This window comes from Musa acuminata, chromosome BXJ3-3 (assembly GCF_036884655.1).
Source record: "Musa acuminata AAA Group cultivar baxijiao chromosome BXJ3-3, Cavendish_Baxijiao_AAA, whole genome shotgun sequence".
Taxonomy (NCBI): Eukaryota; Viridiplantae; Streptophyta; class Magnoliopsida; order Zingiberales; family Musaceae; genus Musa; species Musa acuminata.
Window position 1 is genome coordinate 30816221 of NC_088351.1, and position 15523 is coordinate 30831743.

The following is a 15523-nucleotide window of genomic DNA, read 5'->3' on the forward strand; positions in this document are numbered from 1 at the left end:
CTATTCTCCTCTCCCTTTCTCCTCCTCAAATAGTAGACCTGGAGATTCGAGGAGGATTGTCGTAGCTCTACTGTGTGGTCCACCGCTAGAGAGGAGAACGATTGACCTCTTTTACCCACTCTTATATATATGTAGAGATTCAAAGATATACGATCTCCCTAGGTGATATAATTTTTCATATACGTACTTATTAGTTTTATGAATTTTGTATACCAATCTTCGTACGATGACAAACACAATTTATGGGAAATTTGAGGATTTTTATTTTCTGTTCTACCGCTGCACATATGATGTCGCCTCTAGATTTTCCTACACAATTTATCGTACAAATACATCATACAGTTTTATAGAATCTCAGCTGGGATCCTATCTTCATCTTAACGCCGCACCAACCTAAGATATGTACGAAATAAATTCTCGATTTGATCAAAATGAATTCTCATCGGACATGCAAATTTTGAATTTATAATGATAAGAGATCATTTGGTCGGTTGGCTATTGGTGTGGCTTGTAGGTTCGTGAGGAATTATCCGTTTTTGACGATGAACGTACCCATATGATTTTGTCATATCCAAACATATGAGTTCTAAAAGGCACATCTGAAAGTAAGGGAGATCTAACGGATTTGTGAGCTCTTGATTCCGACTAAATAATCTTATTAAATAATAATTATATTAAAACTTTTTTAATACGTACCATTTATGATCACATTATTTTGGATTCATATACAAAACCTTTATGCACGATATCCAAAAATCAATGGTCATAGTTTTTACCAATAAAGCATAAAAGTTTATGACTGAACTATGTCATGGAAAACATGCCGATAATTTGGATCATGGATATCATAATCAGTTCTTCATCGCAAAACATCAGCTTCAATGTATCTATTTTTTTTTTGTTTTGCTTTCTTACCTCACTAACACGATTTTAGTGCTACGATAATAAGTTATAATCTAAAAAACTATATACAAAATTTATAGCCACCGATTCCTAATCGATCATAAAAGTTTCTTGAAACACCAAAACTCTTCCGATCTAACAAACATTATACCCTATAAAAAAATCTCAATTGATCCCTCGTTATCGACTTGGAACTAAAGTCAGTGTCTCGTTGCATGTCACTTGGGTCGAATTCCACAGATGCTGAGCTCCATACCACATCTTTGGCACTTTACGAAAGTCAACCGCGTGGTAGACTTGACTTTTTGTAGTCCTTTTATTGTTTTAAAAGAGCAACGCTTTTGACAAGCGAGGGAAGGTTTACTTGCTAGCGAAGATATATGCATTGACAATTTTCCTCGAGACAAGTCAAGGTCAACCACTTGAGAAATAGCCTATGTGAACGCTTACATAACTCCATGAGGTCAAAATGATATTGAACTTTTCCTTCTTATGAGAGAGAGAGAGAGAGACAGAGAGAGAGAGGATACACTGAACTGACTAAGAGAGAGGAGGACTCAGTGAACGGAGTCTGACTGAGAGAAGAGTTTGTATGTTGTCTGAATGATGTGATGTGCTTTTTCTATGAGAAGGGATTGGTTTCACATTGTTGTTTAGAGATAGAATTGCCACTAAAATTATATGTAAGCTTAGCTTTGCATCTATATATATATATATATATATATATATATATATATATATATATATGATGCAATTTTATCTTTTGTTTGGAGAGAAAAATTGTTGCATTAATATGAACGGCTAAGATATCAAGACTAAGTCTCGGCACGAGATATAAACGGGTGGGATCACCGTGATGCCTCGCTCAAGAAGTGGACGCATACGCGCAACCAACCGCGACCGGAAGAGGGAAAATAAGCGGAAGGTCTCCCTCTCGTCCGCGTATCATTCGACGAAATGACGAGGTCCTTCTCCGGCAGATTCCTCCCAGCAAGCCATTAGCTCACGGCCTACGGCACCTAACCGCGTGGAGAGAGGCGTCCGCATCCCCAATCCATCTCACTACGCCTACTCTGAAACTACCGCCCAAGTGTTCTCCTCCTCCTAACTCTGCCTATGCAAGCGCCCATCCCTCTTCTCTGAGGAACAATCCAGTCGAAGCGTCCGGAGGTCGGCATGGATATCATGGGATTCGGGGCGAGGGATGAGCTACTGAAACGAGTGGCGGATTCTGTCATGCTGTTCTGCGCCGATGCGAGGCACGTTGATCTCGAGCAGGAGAGCTTCCGGAGGTTCTCCGAGTACATGGGCCTGCTCCATGCGCTCGTCCGAGAACTGACGGCCAGGAGGGTGGAGAGGACGCCGGAGTGGGGAACGACGACGGCGGCGCTGCAGCAATTGGAGGCTGAAATCAATAAGGTCAGAGAAACCCTAAAGACCTACGGCGCAAGGAGTCGGCTGTCTCGGCTGCTCGTTTGCCGCGACGTGCTGTCCAAGCTGCAGCGGTCGGCTCACGAGATATGTAGAGCCATCGAAAGCCTCAGCTTGGGGAACCTGGACTCCACCTTGCGATTGAAGTCCAAGGCGGAGGAGATAGTCCACGGTCTAGAATCCGTGGAGTTCAAATCGGCAGCGGCAACCGAGGCCATCGTTACGGAGATAGCGAATTCGGCGGCGGAGGATGGGAGGAGCAGGGACTACACGTCGAGGCTCCTGCACCAGATATCGGACGCGATCGGTGCCACCACAAGTGCTTCACTTGGACGAGAAATGGCCCTTCTGAAGCAGGAGAAGGAAGAAATGGAGGCCAGGAAGCAGCACGCTGAAGCCCTGCAGCTCGCGCAACTGATACACCTGTTGAGCAGAACAGAGATGATCCCCATCCCAAGAGGCGAAGGCGCCACACCCCCGACGTCAGATAACTTCATCGGATCCTTCACATGCCCAATCAGCGGCGAGCTGATGCAAGACCCGGTCGCCGTTGTTTGTGGACACAGCTTCGAGAGAAAAGCCATCCTTGAATACTTCGAGCTGGGACAGAGAACATGCCCGACCTGTGGAGAGCTGCTATCTTCCCAGGAGCTAACCCGAAACATTTCGCTTCAGAATTCCATTCAGGAATGGCAGAAAAGGAGCTTGACGATTAAGCTGCAGAATGCAATGTCCGACTTAGCCTCGAGCGAACCCGATACGCTCAACCAAGCTCTGGAGACTCTGCTTGCAGCAATGGAGGTGCCCGGTTATATCGCGGAAATCTCCCAGCTAAATCCTGTTACAAAACTAGTAACCATGTTGAAGAACAATGCGGTGAATTCCAAATCAACTCTGAAGTGCCTCTGCTACTTGGCCAATCACTCCGCGGAAAACAAGGCAAGGAGCAAACGGAACTCTTTTCATCAAGACATCTCCTTTACTTTTCCTTCTTCCTGTGTGGGTTGACTTGCTATTCTTTGATGCAGGAAGCCATTGCTGCAGCAGGAGCTGTGCGGTGCATCGTGAAGATGTTCTGCAGGGGCGAAACCGAACCCGAAGCTCTGCAGGTGCTACTGGATTTGTCTGAGAACGAGAAGTTCGCAGATCTAATTGGGAACGCCAAGGATTGCATCCCCTCCTTGGTCTCTCTCGCTCAGAACTCTGTCCCTGCTATCTCGGAGAAAGCCCTGCATGTGTTAAGCAGGCTATCGTCAAAGACGCATTTTGTCATACAGATGGCGCGAGCTGGACACGTTCGACCTTTTCTCACCTCATTCCAACAAGGTGAGCACGCAGCGTTGCAGATGAAGCACGTCAACTGGAGTAGCTCGCTTGATGGTTTGACTGATTTGATTCGTTTCTTGTGCTTCACATCTCAGTCAACACGGAGGGCAGAGCGCAGATGGCCACAGCACTGACAGGGATGCAGCTCCTGGAGAACACCGCGAGACACTTCGAGAGCGAGCAGTTCATCGGCACGCTGACCAAATCGCTCTACTCATGCGTGTGCAAGCCCGCATGCCTCGGCTGCATCAAAAGGTTGACGGCCTTTCCTGGAGTGGTACAGAAGCTGGTGTTGGATAGGGACATCATCCCGGCATTGCTTGGCCTCGTGCACTCTACTACATCCGAGCCACAGTGGAAGCAGGACGCTGTTGAGATCCTGATATCGCTCGTGGGCGCCAGCCAGCCTCAAGACTACTGCAACAATCCAAGCTTGCAGGAGCTGCACTCTCTCCACAACATCCATGTCTTCCTCCACGCCGCATCCGCTTCCTCTCCTCAGACCAAATGTTCCTGCTTGCGCTTGCTCGTCTTGATGGCGACGAAATCCAGTGATGCACGGGACCTGATGCGGTGTGATCAGAGCATGATTAGTCGCCTCTTCTCCACCCTTTCGGGAGATCACCGTAGCGGGGTGAGGCTGCAGGTGCTAAGGCTAATACACAGCATCGCTGAAGAACATCCGGGAGGAGTTCCTCTGCCACCATCTCCTGAGAAAGAAGGTGCTGTCAACACCCTCGTAAATGTATTCACCAGCTCGCCTGACATGGAGGAGAGAACAGCAGCAGCTGGAATCATCGGTCGGCTTCCATCGGATGACGCCGACATCGATGAGATGCTCTACAGGTCGGAGATCCTGAAAGCCATACATGAAGTCATCTGTGCTACACAGAGCAGCAGCAACCACCACCATGTGACGATGAATGAACCAACACCATGGCAACCAACGATGGTGACCAACTGTCTCCTGGAGAATGTTCTTGCATCGCTGCTTCGCTGCATAGAACCCAAAAGGACAGAGCTCCAGAGACAAGCCCTCAAGCTCGATCTTTCCACTTCACTGATCAGAGTCCTCTCGACAGCCAGCTCGCTTGCCAAGAAGCAGGCGATCATTGCGTTGTGTCACTTATCCCATTCCAGTGACCAGACCATGACGGGCTCGGCCATCGATCTGAAGGACCAGAAAGATGGGTTCTTTCCAGTCTCACAGTTGCAGTGGATCTTTAGGATGAAGTCATGGTGTGGCTTCTCTTCGGAACTGTCTCAAAGCCTCTGTTCCGTGCATGGCTCTGCGTGCTCCCGCCACGCGTTCTGCCTGGTGAAGGCCGGCGCCGTGGGGCCGCTGGTGCAGATAGTGGATGAGGCGGAGTCCGTTGCCTGTGAAGCTGCGCTGGTAGCACTTGAAACCTTGATCAGGGAAGAGAGAACGGCCTGTTCTGCTTCCATGGCCATAGCAGAGAGCCAGGGGGTGGCTGCAATTCTTCGGGTTCTGCAGCACAACTCTTCTCTGCCCACCAAGGAAAAGGCTCTCGACCTGTTACATAGCATCGTGAAGCATTCGGAGATCTCAGTGCAGCAATCCCCACGATTCAAGGAGGTTCTCATCAACCTCCTCAAGGTGGAGGAGCTGAGAAAGAAGGCTGCTTTGATTCTAAGTCAGATGCATGACATACCACAGATGTCTTCATATTTCTGAAGCTTTATCACCCTGCAGTCAGTTGATATTAGATTTCCAAGACATGTAAACTGTCCATGCTGTTCCATATATGTTAATTTCTTTTTCGTGTACAATATAGGAGTATAGCCATAAATCTAAAGAAACTCCAGGACTAAAGAACAGGTTTGTTGCTGAAATATTAATTATTATTTTATAAGATAAGACAGATCTTATTAGAAACGTCATCCCTAAACAACGTAAAAACATCTATGTTCTAAACTTCCTATGCTGGATTGAACCATCTGCAATCCACACACTGTTTTTATAAACTCGATGAAAGGTAGCAAGAAACAAATTCTCATAATGATAAGATATCCACTAGAATCATTGCACAGAGAGATAACTATGTGCTTAAAATCATTTCTATAAAGCTAACTAATGCAGACATTACAACAAGTCAGAACAATGTTAGCTTTCTAAACAGACTTTAAACTTACATGCTCCAAGTTGATTAGGGCAAGTAAGAATAAGAGAAGATATCAAACAGGAGTAAATGCTACCACAGACAAGAGTCATCGTATCATGTAGGTCGATGATATAAATAAATCAGCATAAGTTACTCAAATATTCCCCATTATGATTCAATCAGTAACATACATAGTTCATGATTCCATACCTAAAGTTGACGATGCCGTGTTGGATTCCCACGAGCACTTCAACAAGCATGCTTCCTAGTAGGAGTCAGATGGCCCTTGAGAGCAACAGATGAGGAATACACCTAGGAGTAACAATGAAGCCGCAAATGATACAATAGATGGACCAATATGGAATTCCCAATAACAAACAACCTACAAAATGATACAACCATGCGGATAGTATACATATTTTAGAGTACATATTAAATACATGGACATGAGTAACTTTTTCTCCAAATACATCAATGTTCCCTTGCAGACAGTAAATTCTCTCTTTTTTTCTCCCTTTCTCTCTATTGAATCAAATTGATGAATGTATTGAGCTAAACCAACAACCATTTTGTGGACTTGCCAAGTTTTCTTCACCAGCAACAACGGTTTGTTCCATTTCTTTGTCCATGCAGTGTTTATTGTTGGCCTAGTCGTTCCTGAACCACAATAAAATGTAGGACAAACTGAGAGCTGAGATGACACCAATAAATGAAGCCACAGAGAGTCAAAAACATATATGCATTTAACAAAGTTTCTTCAGAGGAAGTCATTACAAAATTAGGAATGTATACAATTAGATAGATCCAAATAAGCATATTGAATATAAACAAGGCAGATCTAATACAAATACCCCTTATATTATAACTTCCAACAAGTAATCAAGGCATCTTAAACAATGCAATGTAAAGCTATAAAAGATAATTTCTATGAGAATCATAGGGAGGATTTGTCTCCTTCAAGTAGGGAAGCCAATCTTTAGTTGAAGCAGGAATGGACTCGTTAGCTCGATCTCTATCTTCCCACGTCTCTCAATGTAAGATGATTGTTAAAATCTAGATCACTGAACATCATGACTCCTCACTACTGTTGATATTGAAAACCTATTTTACACTGCTCTCAGCACCATCCTAACTTGGTTGTGATTGCATCTTGCATTAGATACGCATTCAATGTTCCTGATAGATTCTAGGAGTCCTGCTACCACAAACTCATTTTACAGCCAGCACACGGTAAAAGACAAATATGAGGGATGCTATGCTTATTACCGCTTCTACTCTTGCAGTTAAATACCCAAGTGAACAACCAAGTTTTGAATATAAGAGCAGATCCTGTACCTGATTAGTAATCAAAAGCAGTGTGTTAAGTTGAAATGTACAAACCTGAAGCATCTGCATTAACTTTGGATGCTGCTCTAAAAGCTGGCAAAGTTTATCCCGGTCGCTCAATAAAGACTGTTAAATCAAAACAAGAAAAAGAGTGTCTAAAGCATGACCCAATATGCAGAAAACTAGAATAAGAATTACTTCTTTATATATGACAGACGTATACAGACCTGAATGGCTTCAGGAGAGGCAAAATATTGCTGTAAAGTTATCCCTGAATCTTTTTGCTGCAGAAGTGAATTATCAGCTTGGATATTCTGAGTGGATTGTTGAATTTGCTCAGGCATTGGCTGTAAGGGTTGCAAAGCAGGTTCCTGCTGTTGTGGTTGATAATAAAATTGTAATTGGGGAACCTGAAGCTGCTGGGGCACCTGCAATTGATTGACCTGAACTTGAAAAGAGTTTTGCTGGAATGACATTGCTTGATCGGATAGTGTTTGTGAAAGTTGATTAGGTGGTCCAGGCTGCTGAGAAGGACGTGGAAGCTGTGCTTGAGGTAGTGGTGGTGGACGGGGTAGCATAGACTGCAAAGAGGATTGAGAACTTGAAAAAGGTTGCGAAAAACTTGATGGGGTCTGAATATTTTGCAATGTCGGTGAGGTGAAAAATGTCCCAGGTACAGTGTTAGGTCGGCTAATAAATAAAGGTGGTGCAAATGGAGGTAATGAATAAGTAAGGCTAGTTCCAGAGGCTGACAAAATTCCATAATTTGTGCTACTCAAAGGAGTGGAAGCAATAGAGGGCTGGGCCCCAACATTACTAATCTGATTACTCAATGGAGCCTGGGACCCAGAAAATAGAGTGGGTGACTGATTAACTGAGGCAGACAATGGTGGTGGCAGAGGTGGGAGTGGTGGCACCGGCCGTGCTGAGGTGCCAGGAGCGAAGATGTCAGTATGCAGCCTATTGCCAGATGCCACATTCCAAGATAACTTGGTATCAAGACCAGGTTGAGCATTTGGGAGTGAACTATTGCTAGTTGATGGTGGATTATCTGATTGAAGCTGCAAAAAAGAATAGCAATGACATTCATTTCCATTTGAAATTGCAGAAGATGCAGCTAAAATAAGGTGCTGTGGCAAAAAAAAGGTCATCAGATGTGATCCCGTGACAAACATTACCAGTACTTACATCAAAAGATCGAGGAGGATATCCTGAAGGAACTGGAGGTTGTAAATCCCTGGCACTGTTCAAAAATGGTAATGAGTGGCTTTGTGCTGGCTCAGCAGTCTGGGCTGACACAGAAGCTGGAGGGGGCATTGGGGGCAAAGGTGGCTGGTTGATTGGAACATTTAATCTTTCATGTGAACCAGACGATACTGAACCATCAACACCTCTCTGTGGGCTGTTGCTCTGATAAAGTGATGATGGAGCCAATGGTTGCACAGAGGATGGAGCAGGAGATGCATTATGTGTGTGTGATGGAAATGCTGTATGCTTCGTTGAGGGATGGATAGTAGAAACCCTTGATCCAGCATTAGGGGAGACATATTTTGATTCTTCAGATTGTTCACAGGAAGAATTTTCTGCTCCTGTGCCTCCAATGTTCTCTGAGGAAGCATTTGCATCTTGAAATACTGGAACTTCATGCCGTGAAGCTAACTGTCTAACAGGAATATTCATATGTATGCTTCCCTCTCTGGTTGCTGGAGGTGTGCTCAATGGAGAAAACCTAGAAGGATCATCTGCATCACCTTCAGTCTCCCCAACAACAAAACTTGGTGAACTTTCTCCGATGACAACAGGAGGGCACAAATTCTCATCTGGTTGAGGGAACGGTAGTCTATCATCAGATTCTGACTCCTCATCAAAGACAATATTTATCTCTTGAAGATCATCATCAAGATCCGCCTTCACATGCCGTGGTTTATCCAGCTTAACAGAATAATTAGGACTCGCATGCGTTAGATTTTTAAACTGTGATCCATCACCAACTGCTGCCAATGTGGGGTTTTGGCGCTCTTTTTGTCTTGCCATAAATTCATCTACATGAATTGATGGAGGTCTACCGCTAGTGGGCATACCACGCTGGGAAGAGCCAACAATACTTGGTCCATTACTTGCACCATCAATGTTTCTCTCCCTAGCAACATAATCATCCACATGCATGGAAGGTGGCCTGCTGGTGTTGGGCTTCCGCTGACGAAAGGTGTCCCGTCGAGTAGGCCCAGAAGGACCACTGGGCATATTCAATCCTCGAGAGAATGCACCAGATCCTACAGATTCAGGCCCAAGACTATCGCGTGCACGTTTGTTAGATCCATCTGCTAATGCCAGTTTCCTTTTAGAAGAGGATGTTGGCATCAATTGTCTATCGAGAGAAGAATCAGGACATTCCCATGTAAGCTTCTCTGCAAATTCTCCAACTGAAAAGTCATAGCCAATTTTCTCAGCATCTTGTTCAAACTTCCAAAAGTTCGACAACATAAATGCAGCTTCATCATCCACAAATGTTACAGTCAAAGATGGCATATTCTGAGAAGTGCTATCCAAAGGTTGAACAATATCAGAGGAGGCAGCTGAGGCTTCACTTAGTGTGGTGCCTTCCAGTTTTGTTGATGAACTGGAAGAATCCTGTAGGAAACCTAACATCGATTTTACTGATTCCCTAACCTGGAGAGAGAGAAGAACATTGTTTCAAATCTCAAAGTAAAAGAGAGAGAACCAGCTAAACAAAGCTATATTCATCACACCTGATACAAGGTTGGCTTCCCTACTTTTACAGTTACATTCTCATCATCATTAGTGATTCTCTGCTCCAATTTTTCAGTTATATTGTACACTTTCCTTAACTGCTCCTCTGAAGAAACTTCAGAATGATTAACATCATTTGAAAGTCCAAAGAGCCATTTCAGTATCGAGACTCCATCCAACCTAAGGAAGCATAATTACACGATTTAAAAAGTCATCTAATGTTGCATAAATATGTTAGTTAGAAATTTAAAACACTACGATGTAGAAAAACAAACAATCAATAAGCAAAAAACTAGCAAGGAAAGAAAAAGTTGAGTACCAAAAGATCAAGAACTATAACAAGAAAAAATTTTCCTTCCAAACCACCAACCCCATAATACTGTAATCAAGATCAGTAAATACCTGAAAAGTTATGCAACTGAATATAAATAAAACAGGCAAAGACAACCACAGAACCACTGAAACAGAATAGAACTAGCACTATTTTAACAATTATAATCATTCAAAACCCAAATAAAGGTCACTGGGCAGGTGTAGGACTTCAGACAAAAAGTAGAATAAATCTGCTTACAAATGTAAAAACAAGTCAAAAGTTTCGCAAGGACCTAGATTTGCAAACTAGGAGATGGGGAGTTCAACATTTTTTCTGTTATAAAAGCATAGAAAAAGATAGAGGAAGATTGGAACCAAGAATAACAGTGAAAAAATAGCTTATGCCTTATATGCACTCAAAAAGGACAAAAGTGGCCTAATTCCTATCACAATCTTTGTGGAACAACAAGAGGTTCCTTTCAAGCAATTGATGCCAAAGATTTCACAACACAAGCAACATGAAAACACAAGATAATTAAAGACGAACTAAAAGCAATTGAACTTATAGGCTATGACTATCAACATTACATTAACCAAAACTTTGAGAAAATGCTAAACCATAAATCTATTAAGAACTAGGTAGATGACCAAAGATATGATGGAAAATTTCATATGACAATGGGATTCAAAGCAGTAGTATCACAGTTAAAGATAGGGTTTTGGACCGGAGATGAAGCACAACGGCAGTGCTTTCAATCCATGAGTTTGGCAATATGTGAAAGACAGAAGATAAATGACAGGCATGTCATGAGTCTAGTGGTAATGCAACATTGATTGAATGTTTTGATGTATATGAGGTGTTCGTTGCATAAGTTTCAAAGTGTTTTAATAACTTTCAGATCTTAATAGCAACATATTATGCACCTTTAAGAGCTGAAGCTGAAGATTAGGTGGAAAATGAGGTCAGCAGATAATTTAGAAAAGAGGCCATCTCATCTCAAAGATGTTTAACAAGTCAGACATGTCTTATAACATGGCCAGTTGCACAAATAGAAGGAAGCTATATGAATTTATTCTTCTGTAGTCTCAGAAATGGCAGGCAACTCACCGTGGGAAAAATAATTGACAGTGCAAAATCATTTCTGGGAAAAATATGAGCTCCAAAATCTGACCAAATATCAAGGAAAATGAGATCAACAACTAAGATCATGAAAAGCAGTGACTGGTCCCTCATAAAGTCCTCCAAAATATTAGCCATCCATTTGAAAAAGAGGCAGGCAATATCAACAATGGTAGTGGGTTCCAACTCTTTTGGCCCTCCATCACCCTCCTTTCAGTATCAAGACAATCTAAACATTCTAAACTACATGTTCTCATTCTCTTACCTATCCAACTTAATTACAAGACTTGGCAATCTATACCACTTCATCTATAATATAGCACTTGCAATCCACTCTTTAATTTATAGATATGCCACCCCTATAAGCATGGTTTCCTAAAGCATTGTAGTTGTAGGTGTAATGGGATTGACACAAACATTAAACACCTATAGTTGCTTGTAAAATGTAAATTTTTAATTCAATCTCTATATAGTCTATATATGCACAAAACTAGGTCATAATTCCACTAATCATATGTGAAGATTTTAGTTTTATACCTGCATCCGATTACTAATCTCTATATGAACAATCCAACATGGCAGCACACGAATTGTTTGGAGAATTGACACCACTGATGGTACATCCATTCTGACTACATTGGTTGTGGTGGCCAAATGCATTAGGGTATCTCAAGAAATCAAGTTCTTAAGGCAATTTTGGATGGCAGGAAAGCATGTTATGAAGATAGATCAATTACTCTCTCTGATTAATGGTAATTGATGAGCAAGAATTATAACAGAAAAACGTGACTTCTCCCTCTGATTCAAACTCCATGAGGTCCAGAATGATGACAGCAGTGCAGACAATATTGATGACAGTGGATGGAAAATGTGTGCAGCTGGGCAATGCAAAGACAGTTCTTGGGTTCAAAGAGATGACAGAGTGCATAGCTGAAATCAAGTCAGAATTTTATCCTGATGGTAGCCTATTTACCAGAACAGATTTTTTCTTAAGCCATAACATGATGCCAACAATTGGTTCCGGTTTGCCAAAAGTGAAGCATGATACAGCTCAGAGCAGCATGATGATGATGGCAATTCTACTACTCAATATCCATCATGATACACTACATAAAACTGGATCCACATCAGCAAAGGTAGCAAGACCACTTGCCACTATCAAAATCAAACTTATAGATCAAGATACCATGACAACTGCTAATCTTATTCAGCAATGGTATACAGTTCTATTAATATCAAATGTCATGTGAGCAATATCATTCGTAATTTGTACAAAATTATAATATTAACATTCAACCATATCCTATTGCAGATCTAAAACTACCTCCCCAGGTAGCATGACATTCATGCCAGTGGTACTAAAGGTGACTAATACTAAACTATGATACAAGTCAGTGACTTGTATATTTGTGATTGTGGTTCATAGGACTTAAAACATATAGTGAATCACTACTAAAGCAGATGTACTAATTACTAAAAAGGTTAAGGTTTGAGAAGGTTTAGGCCTTTGGGGAAGGCAAAAATTAAAACCAGAAAATTTTAAAATTCATGGTTTTTAAGGGTTTGGGGGAGTCTGGAACTGGAACCAACAGGTCCAGATAGTAGCAACTTGGTGCGGGTTGACAACAATAGGTAACAATCTAACTGAAGACCAATATCAGTAGTGGACCAAGGTTTTAAACATGGTTCCAAGTTCCAACCATCTTTTTTTATTCGCCACAAGTTTATCTCGTTTGTGTAAAAATATACCTTTGTGATTTGTACATATAAATTGTTTTTTATAAAAAATTCCACCCAAATTTTAAAGCAAATTTTGCTTCAGCTAACTCCAAGCCATGTATAGGATACTTCTGTTCATACGGTTTTAACTGTCTTAAAATATCTGCAATTACTTTACATGCTGCATCAACTCACATCCTAGACCTTTCCTACATGTATAATTATAAATGACAAAGACCACACTTGAGGAGTTGAGGACAGATGCAGCTTTCAATCTTCTTATGAGTTCCTAGGAACTATATTAGTTTAAACTACACATACTGCACATTCAGGAACAATAGTTACACTTTAAAGTTTAAATGGTAAAATAAAAAAAACAGGTAAGAGTACCAAAAATAAGGACAAATTAGATTATATACTACAGGATTCAATCTAGACTGATTTAAAGAGAGCTACACAAATATGCAATCAAACTTCATAAATAAATTACGGAGCCTTGAATCAACAGACAGATATGGACTGCACAGAAAAAAAAAAAAAAGCTCCATGAGCAAACTAAAAACAACACTGATTACTTCATGGCCATGATTATTTGCATTTTGCGACACTATGTGGAAACTAATAAATTTGTTTGCTTGGATATTGATAGCCTGAATGAAAATAGTAAATAAAAGAGAAACAAGCACAAAAGAAACTTACTTGTCATCCTGAACGGAGAGGCACATCGCACACAAAGACAATGTATAAAGTATTTCAACCACATCCGCCACAGTACAATTGTTGGCATCCAATGACCACAGAAGGTTTTTCAAGCAACATAGAAAAGGAGGAGAAGATCTCCAATCAACCTCATCAAAACTATTACCATCACCAGTCCTTTCATCTCGTTCTTGTTCATCAGGAACAGCAGATGAAATCTGTGAAAATAAGAATGCAAGAGCACTTCTACCGTGATTGCACGTAACTATTGCCATAAAAGTGACAAGACAAGATAGCAACTCCCTTCCAACTGGTAAAACCTGCAATCAAAAGGACAACTGATCACAGTTCAAAGATAAAAAAATTGAAATGGTTTCATGGACATCAACAAAACAAGCATATAACTGGAACTGCAAAATCTGTAAAAAGGGATTCCCTATTCAACCAACAAGATGCTCCAACTTTGAACTACCAGTGTTGTGCTTGGAACACCAACTGATCATATCAAAAGGAATTTCAAAGGCATATAAAACAAGAAATTAGCACTTGAATGACAGAAAATAAAAATTCATAGTAGATCAATGCCATAATAATCAAGTATCTAATTGAGTCAGAATCTGTTCATAAATTTGACTATTTGTCCTAAAAAATAACATTACTAGCAAAATAACTTGGGAAAAGAAGAAAAATTAGATCAGATGAATTACCAAAAATAACTTTCAATGACTTTCTTTGGTCAAGCATTTTACTTAGACATACTTTATTCAGAGATAAACTCACTGCAAAAAACAAGCTATCGGCAAATTCAGTGCAATGTCAATTTAACATTATCATGACCACAGCAGTCCTTGTCAATTGATATTACATTAGCATCTTAATTTTCTAAGAGACATTTGTTCAAACTTATCAAGGTTCCTCAGCTTCATATTAACGTATTATGTTATCCCATTTTTATAAGAATCACTTCAAGTGGATGCATAAAAATTATCACTTATGCATGTGATGTCCTATAAATCAAGGATTGAAATTTCGTACCATACCAGAGTTTCGAGATTCGCTCGGTACAGTACAGCACTGTATACCGAGCGGTACACACACACACACACACACATAAGTAGAAAAAAGGGCAACTGCCTCGTCACCCTTTTTGGCATGTGGGGGCCACGCGAGCAGAAAAATGAGGTGACGTCACCTCTTTTTACTGCATGGGGAGAAGGTGGGGAGAAGAAACTGTTTCCTTCTCCCCACGCTTATCGCCTTGTCACCTCATTTCTTCTGCCTGCATGGGGAGAAGAAACGCCGCCTCGACGACGCTCGGTTTCTTCTCCACGCAACGTCGCCAAAGATTCTTCTCCCCGCGCGGATGAGGAGAAATCGCCGACAACACCGAGACCTCATGGCCTCAGACAAGGAGGGAGAGCGATGTCGAATCTCCAGGTTCTCTTCTTCTCTCTCTTCTTTCTTCTCCCTCGATTAATACCACCCAGTAGCGGGTGGTGACGACTGATTTAGGGTGGTAACGGAGCATAAATAGCCCCAATCGACAGTACCGCCCGGTAGCGGGTGGTCTACGTACCGGTCTGCTGGCGGACCAGCACGTACCGCCCGATACGGGCGATATTATTCGAAATTAAAATCCTTGCTATAAATTACTACATTCTTCATTAAATATTACTTAATGGTCTTTTAATATTTGATATGAACTCCCAATTTAACCTTAGTGTCATTTTAGAAATTATATTAACAGCATTAGTATCTCGAAATCTCTTTCATTGAAGAGGCATGAATTTGAACATTGTATGCATTGACCATA

At 41.5% G+C, this 15523-nt stretch overlaps 2 protein-coding genes across 2 annotated transcripts in view; one reads left to right on the forward strand and one right to left on the reverse strand.

The window, feature by feature from the left end:
* The first annotated feature begins 1739 nt into the window (after positions 1–1739).
* On the forward strand, positions 1740–5451 carry LOC103979352 (U-box domain-containing protein 44). Its single transcript, XM_009395469.3, has 3 exons — positions 1740–3273; positions 3363–3660; positions 3756–5451. The coding sequence occupies exons 1-3, from the start codon at positions 2080–2082 to the stop codon at positions 5354–5356; spliced, it is 3093 nt and encodes a 1030-aa protein (XP_009393744.2). The 5' UTR covers positions 1740–2079; the 3' UTR covers positions 5357–5451.
* Positions 5452–6132: 681 nt separating this feature from the next.
* Positions 6133–15523, reverse strand: part of LOC135632841 (protein virilizer homolog) — a 28590-nt gene continuing 19199 nt past the window's right edge. Inside the window, exons 23-28 of the mRNA XM_065141659.1 lie at positions 13711–14030; positions 9860–10040; positions 8298–9779; positions 7337–8170; positions 7164–7235; positions 6133–6440 (exon numbers count right to left, since the gene is read on the reverse strand). Coding sequence (XP_064997731.1) covers positions 6420–6440; positions 7164–7235; positions 7337–8170; positions 8298–9779; positions 9860–10040; positions 13711–14030 — 2910 coding nt within the window. The 3' untranslated portion in view covers positions 6133–6419. The remainder of the gene's footprint in view (positions 6441–7163; positions 7236–7336; positions 8171–8297; positions 9780–9859; positions 10041–13710; positions 14031–15523) is intronic.